Raw genomic sequence first — 25,195 nt, forward strand, 5'->3', positions numbered from 1 at the left:
CCCATGTGGGTCATCTGGACAGGCAGCTGGATCAGAGCGCACAGCTGGCGGTGGGGGGGGGCGGGAGAAGAAGCGCAGCTAACGTCTGGCCTAACGTGAAATATTGGCATCGTAACCCTAATAATAGCTGCATTGAGTACTGCTACTGTTCCCTACAACGTGGATAAGGCATGAAAAAGCCTTGCAGATTAAAACGGAAAGGTTTGGGGGTTTTTCGTTTAGAGGAAAGACGACTAAGATGTGGCATGATAGAAGTTTATAAAATGATGTTTGGCACAGAAAGAGTGAGTAGAGAAAATGTTTTTTTTCTCCCTCTCTCATTACACTAGAATTTGTGGACACCTCATGAAGCTGATTGTTCGGAGATTCAGGACAGATGAAAGAAAATACTTCTTCAGGCAGCTCATAGTTGAACTATGGAACTCTCTGCCACAGGAGGCAGTGATGGTCATCAGCCTGGAGGGCTTAGATTAGAAAGAGGCTTAGACAAATCCATGGCTGATATGGCTATCAGTGGCTACTGGCTGTGCTGGCTATGCCCTCTGTCTCCAAGTTGGAGGCAGCAATGCTTCTGAACACCAGTTGCTGGAATGCAAAGGAAAGGAGCAGGCTCTTGTGCTCAGGTCCTGCTTTTGGGTTTCCCCACACAGCCATCTGGTTGGCCACTGTGAGAACAGGGTGCTGGACTAGATAGGCCTGATCCAGCAGCCAGACTCTTCTCATAGACTGGAACAAATGACCCCAGAGGGCTAAGGAGGCCTAACCAGAAGCCAGAGCAAAGTGTAAAGAAGGGAAGGAGGCATCACAATTATTAATCCATGGCACATCGGGTGGAGGCATCTCAGACCGACGTCATCCCTGCAAACTGCTTTGAACACCAAGGTTCACAGTGTTCAGTTTCTTTTAAAAAGAGAGTCCAGTAAGTCTCTTTTCGAAGTTATGCCTGCAGGTTTTTACATTTCCCCCTCTTTTGTAATTTCTGGCATTTCTTCGATAAGCATATTTAACTTAGGTAGGCAGCAATGCTTCTGAATGCCAGTTGCTGGAAACAAAGGAGGGGAGAGCTTTTGTGGCCAGGCCCTGCTTGAGTTTCCTGTTTGGGCTAGGTGGGCCATTGGCCTGATCCAGCAGGCTCTTCTTATGCTCTTATGGGATGCACAGCCACATAAGCATACTTAGAATCACAGCCTTCCTCTTATGGCTCAACATGTTTTATCTTTTTGGTTGTTGGTCTTTTACGATACGAATTTTAATCTGATTGAGAGGTGGGTGGTTGTTGTTGTTTTTTATAGTGACTTTTGTTAACTGCCTTGGATCATTGTGTATTCATATATTTTTTTAAAGAATGACATTTCTTAGAAATAAAAACCAGATATTCCAAAGATTTCAGGGCAAACTGAGAGATTATTTGGCACCACTCAATCCACTTGAACCCACCTGAAACACTTGGGGGAGATGAAATAGGGTGGCACCCTTACCAATTTTAAGTCACCTCTAGGAGGAAGGAAAAAGCACTTTATACAAACTAAACTCTCAAGTCATTGGTTCGGATTATGCATGCGAGTCCAAAGTTTGCATGTTAATCATCAACAGGTTATTTGGTTCCCAAAACCTGCAAGCAGCCACAGGATGCTTCTACCCATGTCCAGAATACTTTCTGCTGGCTGTGGGGCTTGCAGTCATTCTACATTGATCTAGAATTCAGGATTATGCAGGCTAGGGTCCAGATACCTCAATATCAATATGATTTCCAGTAACTGGCATTCAGAAGCATCATTGACTCCAACCATGGAGGCAGAGAAAACCATCAGAGCTAGTAGCCATTGCAGCATGTGAAGAAGTCCTTTTGTCTTTCCTGAATCTTCCAACATTCAGTTTCATTGGATAACTCCCCCCCCCCCAGTCCTGGTATTACAGCGGAGGCAAAACATCTCTGTCCACTTTCTGTTCATACCATTTATGCTTGGCACTGTTCTCGTATTTAAAAACTCTGCAGGTCTCCCCTCTCTCCCCCAACCTCTCTACCTTCCTAAACATCTGCTTTTCTGCTGGGCAGGAGGGAAGCTTAATAAAATGCATACAATACGTACAGTGCATTAGGAGAACTCAGCTGTGCAGCTAGATCTATCAGACCTTGGCTGACAGCTGAACCTGGGACGTGTCACAGCAGAGAGATGAGAGTCTGCTAATAAAAGCAAGTTAAACACACCAAGCAGTACCTGGAGACAGCTCACGCAATGCTAGCCTCCAAATCTATATATTTGAACGGGGGTCAAAGGCATGCATCAGCAACAGTGCAGAAATGGAACTGCCTGGATTTGGAAGATTAAGGGGCGATCAATGAGCCGACAGGTTGAAATGGATTGCTCTCAGTTCGGACATGAAGCATTTATGCATATATGTAGTATTCTCTGTCATCCCAAATTAACCTCATAATTCTACACATGTAGTAAGTTTTTTGTGTACGTTTAATTCTGCACCTTCAAGAGCAGCATGACCTGAAATAATGTAGCAGGTGGAGTTTCCTGGCTGGAGTTTGTGGGGTGGGTTGCTCATTCATGAGCTGGGGGCTGTTAACATCTACTCTGGGAATGAAGTTCCAGACCCTTTGGAAGCCTACAGCTCTATTTCAGAAATTTGTGCAGAGAGTCTTTGGGAGGTTGAATTGAACTAAGACTTGGGAGACCAAGGTTCAAATCCCCACTCAACCATGAAGCTCACTGGGTGACCTTGAGCCAATCACTACGTCTCAGCCTAGCCTACGTCACAGGCCTGTTTTGGGGATTAAATGAAAGGTAAGCCTTTGCTGTATTCAGTGATCACACAAAGGTAAATGGATATAGAATTGCAGCCTTGGTCTCACTAATGAAATAAGAATTAAGAGACCCAGGGTGTAGATTTTTTGATTTAAAAAATGTTCTATTAATTGCATTTAGCCAATGACTAGAATGCATCCATGAATGATTGCTGCATGCCTGCACTTTGTGACTCATGCCTCCTTCCTACGTAGCATTCCATCTCTCCTATCTGACCCTGAAAGTGGCACAACTGGAAGGATGTGTTCCTATGTCTGTCGTGCGTTAGCATCCGCATCTCCTTGAGAAGTTCCAGGGACAGATACAGGAAAAGAACGTCAAGAGCCTCCACTGAAGGTCTGGTTGTCTAGACAACTGCCTGATAAGTTGTAAATTGAGACCACATGTTTTGGAACACCCCAAGGAAATTGATCTCATTATGAAGCCGTGCGTATTTAACATCCCATGACCGCTAACCTTTCTTTATGTAGAAGGACGTTTAAAGATGTTTTGATGACTGTGTGCTGTGTGTTAGCGGCCTACATAAGCTTTGTTCTGAAGTATCTCTGAGTCTCTGCCCCAAAGTGTTTCCAACCTATGGAAAACTAGAAATCATGTTTAGCAACTCTACAGTCATGATTCTCAGCAATCTCTACAATAGGATAGGCTGCTTTTATTGTCGCCATGGTGCAGATTGGGGAGGGGTTGAGTCAGAGAGTTGACTCCATCACTAGGCCGGAGTCAGGAGGATCAAAGACTGTACCTGCTCATAGAACACTCCGTGCCATAATTAGAAGGTTTAAACACAACTCCCTACCACAACTCTTATTTTAAAAGTTAAGTATGGTGTGTTTGGAACACACCCAGGAGGGGTATCTCTGCTTCAGCAGGCAGGAAAACCAGAAAGGTCTTCTAATCCCAGCAGCTCCATTGACAGTGCCCAACACCACTGGCTAAACCCAGGCATCAAATGGAAAACCAGGAGCACATTTGTTTTCTCATCTTTTTCTTTTCTAAAAAAGCTAGTCATTTTTGAGGAACAGTCAAAGGCTTGAAAAGCAATGCTTAGGAAAATCAACAGAAGCGTTATCTAGGAAAGCCCTGCAGCACACACATGGCTGTAGCATTATCATTAGCTGTCTCCCTGGCCTGGGCCTAAAAATGAAGGAGTGGGAAAACTTCAAGCTGGCAGCACAGACATTTCCTGCTGGTCTCTCCCCAAAATCCACCCCATCTTAGGTCCCACTCCTCCATACACACACTGCTGAGCTGTTTCTCTCTCATCTGATGTCCTCTCTCTGAATTATTCCCCCCAGCTGATTTCAGTAGCAGGAAACGTGAGCATTCCCAAGTTCTGGTGCCAAACTACCCCACTTTCCAGTTTGATCTTTTTCCAAAGAGATCCAAAAACTACCAAATTTATTGTCTAGACTCTGTTACATTTTTTTATTCTCCTAGGCTTCTGCTGCTGGCTGCACTGCTTCTTAACAGTTGTTTTCAATTCAACTTTAATGTATTTGTGGCTTGCTGCTGTCTTTTTCTAATCGTTTTGATTGTTCGAGCTCAGCCTTTGACAACCTGGTGCCCTCTAGACTATCTGTTGTATTTTATTTGACCACCCTCCACCCTTAGGTCTTAGCGTGGTTACAATTTAAAATATAACATTAAAAATTACAAGGAAGTTACAACTGCAAAAAAATCAACCACAAAAAATAACATCTAATAAAAATGCAACATCTAATTAAAAGGTAACAAGACTTCATATAGTTGCTTATAGATTCCCAAGCTTTCTGCATTAGAAATCTTCAGGCAGTTTTCTAAAAAGAGACCACAACTCCCATCAGCACCAGAGGTTGGTAAATGTGTTCTGGCTTGTTGAGATCTGCCTTGGACGCCGTGAAGGAGGAAAGCCCAAGTAGCACTCACCCGCTGCCAGAGCAAATGTATTAGGCTGAGGTCCTGTACTTGACTTATTTGGGCATAAGTCTCAAGGAACTAAAATATTACTTCTTCTTGTTGGCATCTGTCTGTCTCGGGAGACAATGGAGTGCACCTCGGGGGTGAAGTCAAACCACTAAAGAATCACAGCGCCTGCAGTGACCTCTCTGGGGTGCAAGCCTGGGCAGTGTATATGGAAGCACTGGGTTTACTTTTGAGTAAAAGGGCATAGGAGGTTGAACTGTTCCTCATTTCGCTATTCTCAAGCAAAAAAGCTAAGTATTTTATTTACTCTGACAACTTATATATGCTGCTAAATTAGTTGCTTCTATGTGGCATATACAAGAACCCAATACAATAGTGGTTAAAATTATAACATCAGAATTCACTTAAAATGCCTGCTAGAATAAAGAACTATTCATTGGGTGCTGGAGGTTCAACAGAAAGGGGGTCTATCTGACCTCAACCAGGAGGGAGTTCTACAAAATTGGGCCCACAATATTATTATTTTTTAAGCGTTTATTAATTTTCCAATAAAAACATCTAATTAACATCAAATCAAATCCAATAAAAAATAAAAAACTAAAAAAAATTCCAATTGTCTTCCAAATTGTGATAATTTTGGTTTTGGCTTCCTACGGTCTGAATTCCGAAGCGCTTTCAACATCATAGCCCTGCCTCTCATCATCATCAATGTTTTTCATAATTCCATGTCCGGTTTTTTCCTCCACGTTTTGACTCTGGTTCTGCGATCCTCAATCATGTCAGAAAACAGATATTTTCCCTGTTTCAGCTGTTTATGTTTTTTCATCGTACCGCTTCTTTAATTGCATCCAATTCCAGAGTTCTGTCCAGCTCTTTGAAAGTTGTTATTTTGGCAGCTCCCAAATCGTTAATCTTTACCGTTTAGATGTTATCCAAGAAACAGAGAGAAACTTCCTTCTGCAACTCCTTGTTGATTTATTCTTAAGCAGACTGTTTGCAATGTAGCCATAATTCAGACAGAAATTAGCCTTTGGAATCCACCCAGTCCAATCCCCCCTCCGGGCCCTAGAGGGGGGCTGCCAGACATCCATTTAGCCCTATCTCTCTCACTCATAATAAAAAACTTCCTTTTTGCAAACAGTTGTATATATAATATTCTTTCCAGTCTTTATGACCAACCATCAGTTAACTCCTGTTTCTCTTAATCAGGGAGCTATTTCAGATATTCCATAACTGCGTAGCAGGTAGAAGCCATTTTGTTTTGGTTTTCGTCTTTAACAAGGATTTCAAATCTTAGAAGAAAAGCGGCTACGAATAGGTCCCAATTATATATGAAAGTCCATCTGTACTCACCTTTTTGAAGAGCAATTTAGGTTCTTAATGAGAGCTGGCATGCAATACGGATTGTTAATGTTAGAGGAAGAATAGAAAACATACCAAGCCAAATTCCAAACATCATGATGAGGATCTCTTTGAAGTTCTATCTTTTGCACCAGAGACTGTACATACTGCAGGTTTTTCCCCAGCTTCATCAGTTCAGAGCGTGTCTGTTTGTTTTCCAAATCTTTATATTTTCCCAAACAGATGCATCCAGCTATGGGGTGGCGTCACAGGAGTGTCAGTCCGTCCCTTGCTCCGTGACCCAGTGCCCCTGCCGTCTGGGCCCACAATATTAAAACAGCATGTGAATCATGGGAGACCACTCCCCAAAAAATCCTCAGTGATCAAACAGGAATAGAAGGAAGCAGGTGGTCCCTAAGGTATCCTAGACCAAAGTTTTTATACCTAAAGAGGTATAACACAATATGATCATGATATTTATTTGTGAACTACTTAACATTACTATGTGGCTTCTGAAGAGTTAGATCTGGGATAAGTAACTTTCAGCCCTCCAAATGTTGCTGGACCCCCAAACTATTGGCTGGGCCACCAAATGGCGCAGAAACATTCCAGGTCTCCAAAACCTTTCAAGACACACCTCAGGCAGTTGCTTCGCACAGCAGGCTGGGGTTTATTCGAGCTAAGCTTACAAACCACAACATCCGCAAACAGAAGAATGTGCTGGGAGGGAAAGGGAATGCATTCTTAGCTGCTGAGGAACATTTCTATTTGCTTTTGCTTTCAGGGATTGGTCCCTCACACACTAACAGGCCCTAATAATTAATTAACTGTCAAGCTCTGATAAAGACCGTGCAAAAATATGTATCATTGCCTGGATAAACAGAGCACACACCCCAAATTTAAATTACATCTCTGCTTATCTTTTCATGCATTCATTCTTTTACACAGCTTCTACAAACACAAAATGCAAAGTTTCAGAAATGGGCCCCATGTTCCCATGAATGGGAGGGAGGGAGGTGGGCAGATGTTGACAGATGCCCAGAACTGCAAGGGCAGGGAAGAAGGACAGTCACCCTGTAGCAAAAGCTGGATGTCTCCAACCTTGGTGTTCTAAGTCCAAACCAGTTCTAAGCAGGTGGAGTATGTGAGATCTAGAAAGCTGAGAGAGAAAAGTGTCCAGGAGACTGAAGAACTAAGGAGATGAGGGGCCCCAGAGGCAACGGGGCTGAAGAGAAAAGAACACAGATTGGGCGAAGGAGAAGGATGATGACTGGGGTCAGAGGGCCTAATAGAATGAGGTGTGGATATAAAAGAAAGGGGAGGGGAGGGGAGGGAAGGGAAGGGAAAATGGGTCACAGGGCCTAAGGACAGAAGTGACTGTTTGCTGTTGGTTGAAAGGCATAAAGCAGGGAAAGTTTTGCCTTATGAGATCAGAATGAGGTCCAGAATTCAATTTCCGCCAAACACTGGATGGATGCTTCCAAATGCTCATAAGCAGGGCACAAATCCAACACTCTCCACTCTTGTTTGTCCCTGGCCTCTGGCATTCTGAAGTACTAGTGCTTCTGTGCATGGAGGTTCCATTGATTTATCGTGTCACCCCACTTACTCATACAAGTAACATCAGTTTTCCACCTAGTTCAGGGTTGTGTACACTGACAAGCAGCTGCTCTCCAGGGTTTGAAGCAAGGAGTCCATCCCAGCTCTATCTGGAGATGCCATTGGGGATTGAATCTGGGACCTTCTGCATGCAAAACAAGATGCTTTGCCCCTGAGTTGCAGCCCTTCAAATTCTTTTTACAGCTATCTGAGCTCATGTGTTGGCTATCAATTCTGTAAGGTCATGTGCTGCGTCAAGAGCTGCTCCCTTTCGCCAGTCCTGAACCTACTGCCAGTTTACTTTGTTGGGTGATCCTGCACTCTGGTAATGCGAGAGATAAAAACTGGATACACCTCTCTAGTAAATAAAGAAGCAGAACAAAATTTTGCAATCAATTGTGAGACGTATTTTGCAAAACAGGTCGGGTCATTCAGAAGCACTAGAAACCAACTGGTAATCAGAAGGCCAGCTGCATGTAAATCTTACTCAAAGGAGTACACACATAAAAGGCACATGGAACCAACCACAGCATCTGCATCTCAGACAAATCCAGTTTTCTTATCCCACAAATAGAACATTTGTTAAGAATTCTGTTGTTGGTAATTGTTGCTCTTGTGGAGGATAAACAAACATGAAACACACTGCAGGGTGATATCACTGTGTGTTAGTCAGCAAATGAGGGAGGGGGGAGTCTTCATCCTCCCTGGAACCTCTTTGCAACTGGAATGTTTGGCTGACTCTCCCCAGTGATAACATTTTGGCAAGGCCACCCACATGGTCCAAGTCTTTCTATACCCGATCTCCTTCTTCCTCTGCAGCCATGGCTGACTCCTGCTGCTCTTCTTGCTCTGGGTCTCCAGGAAGATTTCTAGTGACCGTCTGGAGCAGGGATTCAATCTGCTCTTCAGTGAGCCTCTCCTCACTTTCTTCCACGATCTGCAGAGGAAAAAGCAGTGAGCCACCTCTGGTCTCTTGCCACCATCACATGCTAAGAGCAAACCGTTCCTTAGGGCAAAGCACAGACAAACTTTGCCAACCTGGTACCTTCCAGATGTTTCAGACCACTACTCCCATCAGCCCCAGCCAGTTGGCTAATACTGTAAAAACAGAAATAGCCAAAATGGGTGTGGTGCTTAGGCCCCAATGAAATCAATGTGAAGAGATAGCTGTGTCGAGCTCAAATTCCATTGATTTCAATGGAAACCAACAGCTGCAATCCTAGAAGCAGTTACTGGGGAACTCATTGGGACTTATTTCTGGATAACCATTCATAGGACCATGCTGTCACTCCAACTTAGTCTAGATCCAACCCTTCATTTCTACCCAGTGAATTCAATCCAAGATTCCTTGTGTCTTCTAAAACTGCTCCTTATGTAACTAGAATGTTTGGCAAACCTAACTGTTTATTTATTTGGGACATTTCTCTTATGCTTGGAACACTCTTCTTTTGGAGCAAGAGACACAGCAGTTCATAGAAAGCACAAAAAAAACAGGATAAAACCTGCAGCAGATTAAAACACAAAAAATAAGATCTTTTAAAAGTTTTTTAAAAGAGGATCAATGAAACAGACATAAAATCAAATAGAGAAGCAAGTGACAGAGTCACTAAGTCAGAGATGTTTTCCTTCTATGTGACAGACTAGCATTGCTGAATCTCTAGCCTGTGGGCCTCATTAGGCCTGCCAGGCCTCTGAATTTTGCCCACAGGGCCCTTTTGGGCAAAGCATGCCAGGATGTCAGGCACTTCACAGATCTGCTGCATCTTTGCTAAGCTGAGAGATAAGATCAGGAAGCTGCTGCCCTCCTGCTGTGGTCATTCAAGCAGCAAATTGGGCAGTGTAAAAATGTACAGCGATGGTACTGAATAAAGGAACTCAATGAACTATTACTGTAACCAATACCAAATTTTCACAAGCTGCAAAGAGATCATTGGGGGAAAAACACACACACACACACACACACACACACACAATCCCCTTAATGTTCAAACGTTAACACATCATGTTTTCAGAAATGTCTTGTTTTTTTGGGGGGGGGGACACACACACAGATAGTCCCTTCTTTTTCTATGGCAACTGCCAACCCACACCTTTAAATTGGCCTTTGTTCTCTGGAACTGCAGGGAATTTGCCTCAATGGAATAAAGAAAGACTCTCTGAAAGGACGGTCACATTTTCATAACATGATGATCATGACAAGAGCAAACAGAAAATTATTCCTCGTGCCAAGTAAAATCAGATATACGTAAGTCTCCATCTCTGACCCGTAAGCATCTGCCCGTAAACTCTTATCTCAATGAGAAAAAGAACATCTCTTAACCATATGCTGACACAGGATCCCACTCTTTAACTTCTTTATACTTCAAATTAATTTCTCCTTGCGATAGCTTGTTTGCTGTACATTGCTTTGAAAAGAGACAGCACAGACGCGCAAATAAATAAAGAAGGGGAAATCTACTGCTAAGTCAATTCTGCAACATGGAATGATATCCACATGCTTCAGCTTCCAGATCCATTTCCTAGGCTTTGCATTCAGGAAGAGGTTTAGAAACAAGTGCTTTTATTGGGGGGATTAACCTGGCAGTCACCTTTTGTCTTCAATCTGCTGTAACCTAATGAACTTCCTTTTGTTGGGGGTGGGGAGAGGGAGCAGAGAAATCACCTTCTTCCCATTTCATTGACTCAACAACTCCCACAGCTTCAGCGGGTGCAGAGGCCATCTCAGAGTGTTTACTTCAGCTATTCATCTCCTTCTAAAACAGTAGACATTTTATGTGTTCAAGGGTACATTGGTTCTCAATGACGCATCAGTCAATACCTGTTTATTACACAGTACTTTAAGGTCTGTTAGCTTCGGTTGCTAGGCTTTAGGTAACCTGGAGAGGCAAGCAGAGTGGAAATTGGGACTTATCAAGTCCCTGAATGGTGGCTGAGGGAGAAAACCCACATATAGCAGCTAGGCAGGCAGGCAGGCAAGCAGACCCAATAGGGCTCACCTTCTAGCCTTTGTAGATCAACTCAACGAGCCAGGATTAGGGCAAACCGTTCTAGAGACAGAGGGTACATCATCATCAGCGCATGGGTAGGCAAACTAAGGCCCGGGGGCCGGATCCGGCCCAATCGCCTTCTAAATCTGGCCCACGGACGGTCCAGGAATCAGTGTGTTTTTACATGAGTAGAATGTGTGCTTTTATTTAAAATGCATCTCTGGGTTATTTGTGGGGCATAGGAATTCATTCATTTCCCCCCCAAAAAAATATAGTCCGGCCACCCACAAGGGGTGGACTGGCCCCCTGCTAAAAAAGTTTGCTGACCCCTGATCTAGTGGAACCCTCTGAACTGCAGCCCCAGCTGGCTTACCAAAGGGGGCAGCCAAACATAGCTGCTGCTTCTCCATGTGTTTCCCTCTGGCCTTTCATATCACTCCTTTAGGATACACCACTGCCACCAGACTTTCCCCTCCTGCATCCTCACCCTTCACTGTTCACCACCTCTCATGTGGCCCACTATGCTGTGCAACAAACTTTGGCACGAGATTGGTGCCCACCCCGCCAATCATCCTCTTGGCCATAAAGAGGTCTGAGCCAAAACCACTAAATTTGAGAGCCAGTGTGGTGTAGTGGTTAGGACCAAGGAGACCAGGGTTTGAATCCCCACCTGGCCATGAAGCTCACTGGGTGACCTTGGGCCAGTCACTCTCTTTCAGCCTATCCCACCTTACAGGGTTGTTGTGGCAATCAAATGGCAGAGAGAATCATGTAAGCCTTGAGCCCCGTAGAGTGAAAGGTGGGCTATAAATGCAATAATCATGTTCATTCTTATGACTGTCAAAAACACAAATGATTTCTGATTATGAATGTCTTTGTGCTGTTCCAATGCTGCATTTTGAGCATCTAGTTATTAATTATACTTATTCCTGAAATGTAGATCCCAGCCCTCAAATAAATTGTTAAAGAAGGCTTACAACATAAAAGCAAAGATACAATAAAAAACATTTGAAAAGAAAAGAAAAACTGACTACAGACTAAAAAGCAGGGCACAAAAATTTTAAACAGCTGCATGAAATTTATCTGTCTTCTGCTGGCTCCCACCCCATTTTCCCCTGAATGCCATTTAAACAGCGCAGGTGTGTCCAACTACGTGGCTCATTTACTGCTGTCCATGATGTCATCACATCAGTTGTCACTTTGTGACAACGCTGGCAAAATCACTGGGGTGGTTAGGGCCCGATTAAACAGCAAGGTAAGTGGAGGGCAGTCAGGGAAACAACAAACAAGGAGCAGGAAATATAAAAAGGTCAATGAGCAGCATCAAAAGACTCTGAACATTTCAGGACACAAAAGGAAAAGGGTTACTGCTCTTCAAGGGCTAGGGATACCTGGAAGCTTCACAACTTACCAATTGGATCTCAACGGCAGTCACAGGCCTGAGGTTGAGAAGTTGCAGTTTTTCTGCCCTGTGCAAATGCAAAGAACACACCACCATATAATTTAGGGATTCTGGTTACAGGAGCCATCCGCATGCTAACACTTCTTGGCCACAAAACAATGGCTGGAGAGCCAAAGTTGCAGCTTGACCTCAGATGAGCTGCACAACAGGCAAAAATGAAACCATTTGGGAGCTTGGAAACAGGCTCATGGCCACATCCATAACCCAAACCCACTGTGGCATTTAGTGGCCCGAAAGTTTCAAAACCATCCAATTTTCATTGTAACTCTTTGTTCAGACACACTCAAAACCACTACTCTTTCTGAACCCAGGATTCTTTGGATGCCGACTACAACCCACAGCACACTTTTCCATAGAGCTGTCCCAGAGACAGTTGGAAAAGAAAATATTTCAAGTTCAGAGGCGCCAGAAAAAACCCTTTAGGAGTCTCATATACTAGGGTGCACAAATATGCTCCAGGAAGACAAAAAGCGGAGTAGGGAAGACTCATCAGGAGGGTACATAAAAACATATTTTTTTAAAAAAAACATGGATTTTTAAACATGTAAATCAGTTTTAATTTCTTAACAATGTTAAGATATGTTTGTTTTTAAAATAACCTCAGGGAAAATCTGAACTCAAGTAAAACATCTCCCAGAGCTGAATGTATGATCCTCTTATGAGCAGCAACTGTGAAAAAAGCAAGTTCCATGCTAGGGATGAGTAGGAACAGAACTGAAAATAAAAGTGCTAATATAATAATGTAGTTACACAAATCCACGGTGCAGCCACATTTGGAATACATTAGGCCCTCAATTTACATGGGAGTTATGTTCCAGAGTTTGTGCCTAAAGGTTTAATGGCAGGTGAAATTGCCAAAGCCATTTTTCCCAGAACCCCGCCCTCTTAAAAAAAATAAAATTAATTTACCGTTCACTTAAAGCTGAATGCACACAAGCTATATGTGTGCAAGTTGCAGACTTACTGTACTGTGTACAGTTATGGCTGCTTCACCTAAAAAAAGATATAGTGGAGTTTGAAGGCGATGGTGGCCACCAATTTAGATGGTTTTAAAAGACAACTGGACAAATTCATGGAGGAAAAAGCTATAAATGACTACTAGCCATTATGACTGTGCTCTGTCTAAATGCTTGGAGGTAGCAATGCTTCTGAATACCAGTTGCAGGAAAACACAGGAAAAGTGCACTTGTGCTTAAATCCTGCTTATAGGTTTCCCACAGGCATCTGGTTGACCACTGTCAGAACAGGATGCTGGACTAGATTGGCACAGGCCTGATTCAGCAGGCTCTTCTTAAGTTCTTAAAAATATTAACAATAATAGAAAAACAATTTCTCTTAACATTTGTTTAGGTCCAGACAAACAAAACTAAACCAAATAGATTATTCTGAAGTGGTAAAGCAAGAACAGAAGCAAGTAACAATGGTCATTCAAGGGCACTGGGAACTTCTCCCGCCTTAAGACCCTCTGGAAAATTCAGCCTCCATTCAATCCAGCAAGGCTTGCTCAGGAGAACTCCCTGGCAAATTGTGGCTCAATATTTACTTCTCTTGCCTATCTTTCCACTCAGGAAGCAACAACGTATTAATCCCGCAAATAAGAACTCTGAACTAGTAGCTCCCTCTGCTGTCAGCATAGTATCCTTGCATGTAATCTGGTAAGGTTTCATTTTGGTTTAATCAACATTGTAAAAATACTGATCTTTCAAATCTGACTACCTACAGGGAAACATCAAAATCTTGAGGCAAACTTCAAAACAGACTGGGAGCCATTTATTTTTCAAACTGTTATTTGGCATATTTTTGTATCATGCATTCCTAGTTCCGTTTGTGATTTTGTATAATTATAGCAGGGTGGTTATACTCAGAGAAAGGGACGTAGGTGGCGCTGTGGTCTAAACCACTGAGCCTAGGGCTTGCCGATCGGAAGGTTGGTGGTTCAAATCCTCGCAATGGGATGAGCTCCCATTGCTCGGTCCCAGATCCTGCCAACCTAGCAGTTCAAAAGCACCTCAAAGTGCAAGTAGATAAATAGGTACCGTTCCGGCGGGAAGGTAAACAGCGGTTCTGTGCACTGCTCTGGTTTTGCCAGAAGCGGCTTAGTCATGCTGGCCACATGACCCGGAAAAACTGTCTGCGGACAAACGTCGGCTCCCTTGGCCAGTAAGGCGAGATGAGCGCTGCAACCCCACAGTCGTTCGTGACTGGACTTAACTATCAGGGGTCCTTTACCTTTTTATACTCAGAGAGTATCTACCGTTCTCAATGAGTCTACTCTGAGTATAACTCATGTTGCATATCACTAATACATTTTAAAAAGGCTTATGGAAGGGATATCAGTGGTAATTCCACCAGAATTAATACCCACTTTACAATCTGCAGTTCCATGTTTTCTCATAAATTGCATGCTTATGGTTTAGGAGAAGTAATGCCCTCTCTCCCTGTCAACCCCATATTGCCTATAACAGCGATGTCTCAAACTGACTATAACTAACCTGTATGAAGGACTCTACAATTTGTAAACAGAGATGCTGAATGTATATATATTTTTTTTTACTTATGGAAAATATATTAATAAAAACTTTTTTTAAGCGAATGCCTGGACTTTCAGTTTAAAACACTGGTACCTTGAATGTCATTAAATATATTTTCACATTTATAACCGCTATATGCTTGTATGCACTGGTCTTTGACACCCAGGGTATGTCATTTGTTTTATTTTTATATCCTATGCTTATCAGCAATGTTCCTCTTGGATTTTTTTTCTGCTGTGAATTGGACCTGCCCAGTGGAAATAAAATGCATTTCAGATCTACAAAGCCACTGAGAAAAAGTAATGCTTCAAACCGGTAAATCCGGTAAAAGATAACAGATTGAAAAGCAGATTCACTCATCCATCTCTTGGGACTGATTGCTTTTGACAAGTTTCATCGCTACTTTGAAAACACGGAGCCCACCGGATTGCAAAGGCACAAACATCTGCTAAGTAGCACTAAAGGATAAAGACTTAGCACTGGCGCCTCACAGAAGAATGAGAAAAGCCAGTCCAATCTGCTTGAAAACAGAACACAGAGTTTGGTCAGCTTGGAAGGGGGGTAAGGGAAAGCACCCTCCCACTCATTTCATCATGGCACTGTCAGAAAAGCTTGAGAAATTTGTTATTTGCCAATTCTGATACAAATGGATCTAATCCACACATCCCATGAATGCAGTTACCTTTCAGATTTTGCATTTCTTTGAATTCTGTATTGCAGCTCTCAGCTCAAAGAGCATACCAGTATGTGGATAAAATTATTATTTTAGGGTAAAATACATTTAGACATACATACTTTGGGAGAAAAATATATAGCAAAGTCCCTGTCGAGCACAGAAAGAGACTTGAGATGCAGTCGTCACACACACCCTGGAGGGACTGTGAAGAGGGTGGCTGCCTGTATATACAACCACCAAGGTTACAAGCACTCTTTCAGTAGTTCATTGGAAGAAAAAATAAGACACTGAATGTGCCCAGACCAAATAATTAAGTCCTAGCCAATGACTGCTGGCAGCAGCAAGCTCTTTCATCACTTGACACCTCCCTGTGCTTCAGAAATTCATGCTTTTCCATGGGTTAGAATATACTGAAACCAGAAATTCAAAAGCATCATACATCAAGGCCAAGCTCAGCAGTCAGTAACAAACACAGTGCTGGGTTGCTGCCTCACTCCTGCAAATCTTGGGATGGAGGGGGTTGCATGGGAGAAGCAGCAGATTGGGGGAATGAATTTCATCCTCTTGTTGACTGTTGAAATAACTGAACCTCTCATCTGGCAGCTACAATCCATCAACCCACATTACAATATTAATGACTTACTTCGTTAACTTGTGGCTTTTCAGTGCCAAGAGGAAGTCTCTTACAACCTCAGGATTCTGGAATTTGCATGGTGTCTTAGATATGTATTTCAGTGTCTAGAAGGGCAGAAAAAGATAATTGTGCTGATTCAGTCTACCTTTATGCCTTCTTTTCAAGTCTAACTTAAAAGCCGATCCCTCCAAACCAGGAACAATGTTCTCTGAAAGCAACACTGCTCTTCAGATTAGCAAATGTATCACAGCCATGTTGTAACCAAATAGGGAAATGATAATCAAATTGTTGGGAACTTTAAAATATTCACTGAGCAGGAAATCCAGAGGTCAAATGTTTAATGATGACATAACGCATTTTCTTATTTCACACCTGTTAATGTTCATATATCAGAAATAAAGAGAGTACAGAAAAATAAAATAAAATTGACTGGGGCATATGTGGGAAAGGAACACAGCTCACTGATAAAGCATGCAGAAGGTTGCAGGTTACAATACGCAATAGCATCTCCATGTAGGGCTAGAAAAAACTCCTGCCTCAAGCTCCAGAGAGCCACTGGCTACCTGTGTACACAATATTGAGCTAGATGGACCAACACTATGATTCACTCTGAGGCAGCTTCCTATGTTCCTAGTTAAAATCAGACCTTTTTCAGAACCATGAAGACTGAAATCTTCATTTTCAGGAAAAGGACCATAGCTCAATGGAATAAATAACACATGTATTACATGCAGGAGGCCCCAGATTCAATTTCCACCATCTCCAGGTAAGGCTGGGGAAAGACCCCACCTGAAATTCTGGAGAGCCGCTGCCAGTCAGTGTTCACAGTACAGAACTAGATAGACAGATTGGTCTGGTTCAGTCAAAGGCTCCTATGTTCCCTTTTTAAAAAAGAGAGCTTAAATGGGTTAGTCTTTCTGGCTTAGAAAACTGCATGTGGATATAACTGTGCTACCTAAAATTATGAATGGTATCAAGCCAGCAGAAGCACATTTTTTCCATCCTTCTCTCTCTCTCTCTCTCTTTCAAATGCTCTTGTGTGTGAGGAGGACTGGGAGAGGTGAGGGAGGGGGAGCTGGCAACAAGGGGATCCTGTGCATAGAAGCATGGCTAGTGGGGTGTGGAGAGAAGGTTGCAGCTTGGGACAGGAACATTTCCATTGTTGGTTTTACTCACTTCATACATGATAGTATTCAAATTCTGCTGCCCAGCACTCTGCTTGCTTCTCCCGGTCTCTCGGCGCTGCTGCTTAAGATCAGTCAGCAACTTATACACCTGAAAGAAAGAACTTTGCTATGAGGTGGCCTCAAATGCCATCAGAGCTTTGATAATGCTAGCAGCTCATCATATGAGCTGAACCGTTTAATTCCTGTTCTTTCTGCTAATTTTGGTATATGGCTCTCTTCTATTTTTGAAAGAGGTCCCGATCTTCAAAATGAGCTCATAACAACTATTGTAGGTCAAGTATATATCATTCTATTGCAGATAGAGAGAGCAAGCACACATTTTTATGGAAAATAGGACCTTAAAAGCAAATTTTCAGAGGGGTGCGGCTTTCACCCCAGTGAGAAGAACTTTTTAAATTTTGGCTGTAGGAACATTTCAACATTTATATTCCCCACTCCTCCAAGAAATGTATGACTACAATGCAAGCTTTGTTTGTTGATCTGGCATGGAACAAAGGTTAAAACTAGCATTCTGAATAGGGCAGGACTTTACATAAATTATAATTGCAGTAAAATGATTTTACCTCATAATTGCTCAGAAGAGCTGCATTTCCATCTTTCCTAGAAAAACAATAAATAAAATATGTTAAGGTGCTTTAGATGTGTTGGCGTATGTGTGGAAAATCCACCTTAGAAACCCCTGCCTCCTGTTACAAAGCTCCAAAATAACTATTTTTAAAAAGTGTATTTCCTTAGTTCTGTTTTTCCCAGTGTTTTGTGCCAGACTTGGGTGAGGCTACACATGTGTGAGTGGACACATCTCATCAAAGCCAACCATTACAATTAAGCTTACATACAAGCTTTGCTTGAAAGAGAACTCAACTGGCAAACACAGACTCTCTGCCCACATAAACAGACATAGAAAAGGATACACTTAATTCTCACAGCACATATTCATTGCCACAAGATAGCTTTAGACAGGGATCAGACTTCACTATGAATTTGTCTATCAGTGTCTGTTAACCATTTCTGTGCACACACCATAAATTTGAGACACTTTTTTTATCCCAAGAATCCTGGGAACTGTAGTTTGTTAAGGGTACTGGGAATTATAGCTTTGTGAGGGGTAAATTAAATAATCTTTTTGGAGGGAGCAGGGGTGTGCTTTAAAGTTATGCAGTGTACACAATCCATGTACCTCCACATCCAGAGGCAGAGTACCTGTAAATATGAGTTGCTGGGGAATACCAGTAGGATAGTGCTGTTGCCTTCATGCCTCTTTGCTGGCTGATTACAGACATCTGATTGACCGTGGTGGGAAATGGGATGCTAGACTAAGGCCTGATCCAGCAGGACTCTTCTTCTTAAGTCCTTGTTTGAAAACATGAGTTGGTCCTAGAAATGCATAGTCTAACTTTGCTATAAACTACCTCTATGGAGTCAAAATATATGCTAAGGAAAGAGCTTTCCTGCATGTTTAAAGCTGCAGTCCTACAAGCACTTATCTGGAAGCAAGTCCCAATGAAACCAATGGGTCTTGCTTCTAAATAGACACATATATAGGATTCCACTGTAAATCAGTTTCAAGCCACTGGTGGTGTGTAGTGGCTGTTGCTGCTTATTATTATTTTTCCAGCAAAAGGCTTATAGCGGCAGGAGGGGTAAATGCAAAGTGGGGCTTTGTTGCTCCCCCTGTAAGAGCCACTAACTGTCAGATATGAAGGGGGCAGATATTTCCCGCATCACAACACTGTTTCTGAGCAGGACTTTAATTTTTTTTCCCTTAGCAATGACCAGTAACCACCCTTCTATGCCCCTGGTGACCCAAGCTATAAACATTCCCATGAGTTTAGGTCTGTTGGAGAAGTTTCCTTCTGTGCCTCAACAACAGAAATGTTGGCTGGATCACAACAGTTCTTTGGGAGAGGGCCTTGTTGGCAGTCTCAGAAGACTGCAAAATTCCCTGCCTAAGGAGGCTGAGCTTGCCTTGACACCTTGACAGTTGTGCTGGCCCTGTTGAGTTGCTGGTGTCCCTTTCTATGCTGCCTGAGCTTGCCATGAAACTTTTGCAGTACCTTCTGAATTGCTTTACTTGTTATTTGTAAATTTCACACTGCCTTGTTTCTTTAGAAATGGAGAAGTGGGATAACAAACATCATATCATCTGCTGAATCAGGGAACAAATGTACAACCAATTGTGGATGCTATCTAGTCATTCCATAGGGTAGATAGGCAGCTCCCAAGATTCCTGCATTGCTATCAACACCATTCACAAATGTGGACCCTCATACTTTAAGCAACCAGCCACACATAAATACCTTTTTTAAAGCACAACTAGAGATGGAGCAGACTGGCATGTTCCACAGCCAGCAAGAACTACTGCAACCCACACTTATTTACAAGTGCTTAGATTCACTTGCTAGCTATTGTTTACTATTTAAGCACAATCCCAATTAAGCTACAGACAATATTATTTAATTTATTTCCATTATAAATAAATAGAATGCTAGTTTTTAAAAGAAAACAAAAACACCACAAAGCCGCGACCGCTATACATCCTCAGGACAATGGGTTCTGCTGAACAGACAGACAGCACTAACAACAGAAAGTTGCCACAGCTATATAAAAGGAGGAGGGTAAGGCTATTCTCGGGTCCCCGTATTGCAACATATTTAAAAGTACAATGTATTATGTCAAGCACAGCCAACTGTTTGAATAGAACTGTCATACTCATCACTTTCAAACAAGTTCAACGCCTCTTCCACAAACTTCCACAGTTTCTAGCATTGTTTTTGAAATTGCATTGGGATAGGGCGAGGGGGGAAAGAGGGGACCCCCTTCTGAAAATACGCTGAGGTGCAGTTCTCATCACACATTTTGCTGATCCAGCAGAAACTTCAGCAAGCAAGCAAGATCACAAACACACACATTCATGCATTGCAAAAACGGTTACTGCTTTTTGTTGATACGTATATTTGATTCTTTGGTAGAGGGCTATCTTTGCATTCCATCTACATCTAGAGAAATCCCTGCAGATTCTCTATGACCAAAGCCCATTTTTTTAATGCCCCACATAAAATAAAGAACACAGTACAGAAAGCAACTGAATGTACTAATGGGTCTAGGAAGAATTATTGTTGATGAAGTGCATTTAAAACAAAGAGTGGTCCCATTTGGAGCAAAAAGAGAAAAAGTTTGCATTGTTTCATAATAAATCAGAAGGTTCAGGGAGGTCAAGGCTCTTTTCAGTGTGTTAAGTCTTGCTGGAAAATATGGAACTACTATCACACAATTTAATCTATTTTTGTATTTCCGTCTTGAGTGCAACTACATCAATATGCTAAGAATGATACCAGTTGACATTGCCACACACACACACACACACACACACACACACACACACAGTTTGATTGCAACCTAAGTACTTGGTATTGTGTACTAGTAAAGTCAGTGGGACTTCTGAGTAAAAGTGCATAGGGTCAGATTGTACCAAATATAACCCCCATCCATTTCTACTTCAGGACACCCTGGGGGGAGGGGGGAAGGAACCTTTTCCCTTTCTGGGGAAGACACAGTAATAAACAAAGAAAATGTCCAGCTTTAAGATGGTTTCCATTTAAATAAAGACAAACATGTCCAGTACAACTTTCAAATTAAACGAATACATTTCTAGGAACAGAAACTCAAAATGAACTTCTCAAAACCCATCTTTTTGTCAAGACCCTTGCTATCACCCATAAGTTTTCATCTGCAACAAAAAGTGCTTGCAATTTATTTTCTTACATTTATGTCCTGTTTTTCTTTCATCATGGAACCCACATAATAATAATAATAATAATAATTTTATTTATATCCCGCCCTCCCCAGCCGAAGCCGGGCTCAGGGCGGCTAACAACACTAAAATAGTGCAACATTATAAAATTAATTAAATTAATTAATGTGGTTCCCAGCCAGCCTCCCATCCAGACACTGACCAGACTTAGACCTATTTAGCTTCAGCATGATGGTGGCCTTCATCCCACACAATCTGCTCTGTGATAACATGTGTAAAGCGTTTAAAAATGACTCTCCATCTGGCACTCAACAGTAACCATATTATTTTTTTAAAGTTATCCTTAACAGCTTCATTAAAAAAATAGTAAAGATGAATGATGCATATCATATGGGAAGATGGAGTAAGTCCAATTTCTATAGTGCAGGAATGGGGAACCTGGAGCCCTCCAGAGGTAAAGAGTTCATATTAAATAATCTGAATATAAACATGTCAGCCCTGCAGTTAATCATTTCTTGTAGAGGCACTGATTAAAGCTTAGTGTTTCTATGTAAATGAAGAACCAATCTGATCATTTCTCAAGTATGAAATGACTTTACACAGGGATTTGATTTTCACTTCATGAAAATGAAGCTGCTCTATCCTAGCAACTACTAATGGACTTTGCTTTTGACTTATCCAGTCCCAGGCACTTCATTTTTGTTTGTTACTTTTGTTTTTGCAAGGGTGGGACTGGGCCAAGACAGAGCGAAGCAGAAAATGAGCAACGATGAGGGTGTGGAAGAAAGAAAAGTTGGCAATATTGTCCAGTGTGCAGGATCCTTTCTATTTTCAGACTTAAGCTCACAAACTGTTATGTGTGCCGGTTGTAAGAAAGGCCCCATGAAACAGCCACTCCTGAACTAGTGCCCTCTAGATCATGGGTAGGCAAACTAAGGCCCAGGGGCTGGATGCAGCCCAATAGCCTTCAAAATCCGGCCCGTAGACGGTCCGGGAATCAGTGTGTTTTTACATGAGTAGAATGTGTCCTTTTATTTAAAATGCATCTCTGAGTTATTTGTGGGGCACAGAAATTCATTCATTTTTTCAAAATATAGTCCGGCCTCCCACAGTGTCTGAGGGATAGTGGACCGACCCCATGCTGAAAAGGTTTGCTGACCCCTGCTCTAGATGTTTAAGTCTGGCTAGGGCTGGTGGGAATTGTAGTCCCCAGCCTCTGGAGTATACCAGGTTGGTGAAGGATGCTATATGGAAATATTTTACAGATATTCATGTCAAGGATGTGACATGAAAATGTGCTTTCCTCCCCTCCCTTGTAGATTAATCATTCTGAATTAGAAAAAGATGATCATGCATAAAAATCTCCACAAATCTGGTAACCTGTAGGTGACACAAACAGGTGACTGTCAGTTAGGGAAATCTTAACAAAATCTGCAGTGCAACCCTATGCATGTTTTACTCTCAGTGGACGTACCCATGCTCTGGCCCCATCCATTAGCCAGAAGACTGAGAGCTGCTGGATATTGTGTGTAGTGTACTTAAAAAGCAGGCAGTGGTCAGGGCAGGATTTTGGTGCAGAAGCCCAGAGCTCCCCTCAGCAGAATGGAGGGAGGCAAAAGTGGAATAAATACATATTACCACCCAACAGAACATTAAACCTAGAGTCTAAAATTAATGTTAACAGCGCCACTGAAAGCAGGGAGCCAGATGATGCCAGTGAGATTATATAATTTCAAGAACTGGGTCCTGGGTTCATCTGCTTTCCTCTGCCCTCCTCACTCGCTTTTCATTTTGTACTGTGTGCATTAGATTGCAAGCCTGCATGAAGGGACTGTCATCTCCTTTTATCTCTGCAAGTTTATCAGGCAGCCCCTTCTCTGTCTGCTCAGTACCTCCTAAAAATATTATCCCAGATACTTAGAATGCTGGTGCCTGTTTTACACTTTTTTTTTAGCTTACTGATTTTAATTTTTTGAATGTTTTAAATTGTTTCTAGTGGTAATTTTATTGTTTTATCTTTTTTGGTATTGTATGTCACTTTGAGGGTTTTTCTTCTATTTTTTACAATCTAGTGTATAAATTTTATGAAATGAAAAAATAAAAATAATGTTGTGTGCCCAAGAAGGAGGTCTGCACCCATCCGATTGCTCATTCACCCCTTCAGAACTTTTATGAGGAGAGGAATTTCTATAGACATCCCTCCAGCACCCTCATTTCTTCAACCATCCCTTCAAATATATTGGTGTTCTTTTATTTTAGGAAATTTCAGCAAGCAATGCCAATTCCAGGACCCCCATCTCACCTCTCCCTCTTAGGAACGATTTCATTTTCTACTCCCTTTTTTTCCTCAGCCATCCCTCCAATTTTTTGGGGGGGGTGGGGAAGGGTAGGAAATTACCTCAGGCATTGCCAATTCCTGGAAATCCACCCCTCTATTTGCTCCCTCCACATCACAGAAACTCCCCCCACCCCGTCAAAAAACCCTTAGCCATCTAAATGAGAGATTTACCTCTGGAAAGGGCAGCTGCAGGTCACCTCTTCCCCCCACCCAAAAAAACCCCATAGCCATCTAAATGTGAGAAAGTTTGCCTCGGGAAAGGTCAATTCCAAAAATCCCCCAAGTAGGAAATATCTCCCCCCCCCCAAAAAAAAAAAATCCCCTCAGCCACCTAAATGTGAGGAAATCCACCTCAGGAAAAAAGGCCATTCCAGGAATCCCCCTCTTCCTCCCACCCGAGTTTGAACGGCCTCACCCACTCCCCTGAATTTACACGCACCCCCCCTCTAATAGGCAGGGAATCCCCCCTTATCCTACGGCGGGGAGAGGAGGAGAGAGAAACGGGGTGACTTCGGAGCAAGCGGGGCTTGCGCGGTCGCTCCGCCATCTTACACTTCCATCTTGCCCACGCCGCGGCCTCTTCCTGCCTCTCGCGCCGCCTTCGCTCGCTCCTCCCTTCGGCCCTCCGCCGCCTTTCCCGGCTGCGTCGTCTCCGTCCGCGTTGCTGCTGAGGCAGCGGCCGCTTCGCCTCTTTCCCCTCCGGGCGACGCTTCCGAGACGGGAGGGCGGCCCTGTCAGAGCGGGGATCTCGGCAGCCTCCTCCCGCCTTCCTCGAGGGAGTTCAGGGCGGACGGCTCTTTCCGTAGGAAAGGGAGGAAATAGTATATAAGGTATCAATAATACCTTTCACGCTGGAGTGTGACTTCTGCCCCGGGAAGGAATCGACCCGCGGCAGTCTCGCAGCACCATCCTCATTATTATTATTAGGTCGCTTTAAGAATACTTTTTACAGTGTAAATTAAAATAACCTCTAGCATAGAAAGAAATCGAACCCACGTCCCTCTCGTAGCACCATTCTTAATCTTATTATGTCACTTTAAGAGTACTTTTTACAGTGTAAAATAACTTCTACCATAGAAAGGAATCGAACCAGCAGCCACCTTATAGCAGGTACACATCGTATTCCCACCATTGCTACTATCCCATTTTTTATTATCATCATCAACATCACTTCTCGGCCTTTTGGCTAAGATCAAGTGTATTATTATTATTATTGGGGGGGGGGGGTAATAAAAAATTGTCCGGTAGCACCTTATAGACCAACTAAGTTTATACCAGAACAAACTTAGTTGGTCTATAAGGTGCTACTGGACAATTTTTATTTTTATTTCGACTGCGTCAGGCCAACACGGCTACCTACCTGAATCTATTGTTGTTGTTGTTGTTGTTGTCACTTTATCCACTGAAAATGACTCAAAGCAACATGCAGATACTAAAACTCATTAACAACCTGTGAGGTTACCCCTAGTAAACCACACCATGCATTTTAGAGCATAGCCAAGGCACGTTTATAAAGTGTGCCACTTCCCCTTATGTGGTGCAGCAATAAAAACGCTAGCACATCTGCAAAGCTAAGCAGGGTCAGGTAGGGTTTCAAATTGGATGGAGGACTGTGTGTTGAGATTCCTGCACTGCAGTGAGCTGGGCTAGATGACCCTAAGGATCCCTTCTATGAGTCCTGGGAACTGTAGTTTGGGTTCTGGGAATTGTGGCTCTGGGGGTGGGGAGGGGGGGAGAGTACAGTTCCCACAATCCTTTGGGGGAAGCGATGTGCTTTAATTTATTCACCAAGAGAAGGGCCTCCCCTGTAGATCTCAGAGCCTGGGCAAGTGAGGGAATACCATCTTTCAGATAGCTTGGACTTAAGCCACGTAGGGCTTTATAGGTCACAACCAGCACTTTGAATTGTGCCTGGAAACAGTGGAGCTCTTGTAGCAAAGGAGTCATCTGCTTCCCTATAACCAGCCCCTG

The 25,195-nt window shown here is 42.8% G+C and overlaps 1 protein-coding gene and 1 long non-coding RNA gene across 3 annotated transcripts; one reads left to right on the plus strand and one right to left on the minus strand.

Annotated features, from left to right (window-relative positions):
* Positions 1–195: 195 nt before the first annotated feature.
* LOC310750287 lies at positions 196–15,950 on the plus strand. The gene is made up of 4 exons (XR_014542039.1): positions 196–284; positions 3,011–3,184; positions 13,676–13,762; positions 14,977–15,950. It is a non-coding gene; the product is annotated as an uncharacterized lncRNA (long non-coding RNA).
* On the minus strand, positions 6,703–24,141 carry CRCP (CGRP receptor component). Of its 2 annotated transcripts, none has more exons than XM_083588143.1 (6): positions 23,777–24,141; positions 17,699–17,735; positions 17,125–17,223; positions 15,958–16,052; positions 12,057–12,114; positions 6,703–8,595 (listed from the first exon to the last, which is right to left on the minus strand). In XM_083588143.1, the coding sequence occupies exons 1-6, from the start codon at positions 23,782–23,784 to the stop codon at positions 8,449–8,451; spliced, it is 444 nt and encodes a 147-aa protein (XP_083444269.1). In that variant the 5' UTR covers positions 23,785–24,141; the 3' UTR covers positions 6,703–8,448. The 2 variants fall into 2 exon arrangements, with proteins under 2 accessions (XP_083444269.1, XP_083444268.1); XM_083588142.1 differs by lacking the exon at positions 23,777–24,141 and adding an exon at positions 23,285–23,373.
* Positions 24,142–25,195: the final 1,054 nt, after the last annotated feature.

Source organism: Podarcis filfolensis (assembly GCF_964270895.1).
Source record: "Podarcis filfolensis genome assembly, chromosome: 15".
In the NCBI taxonomy this organism is placed as follows: domain Eukaryota; kingdom Metazoa; phylum Chordata; class Lepidosauria; order Squamata; family Lacertidae; genus Podarcis; species Podarcis filfolensis.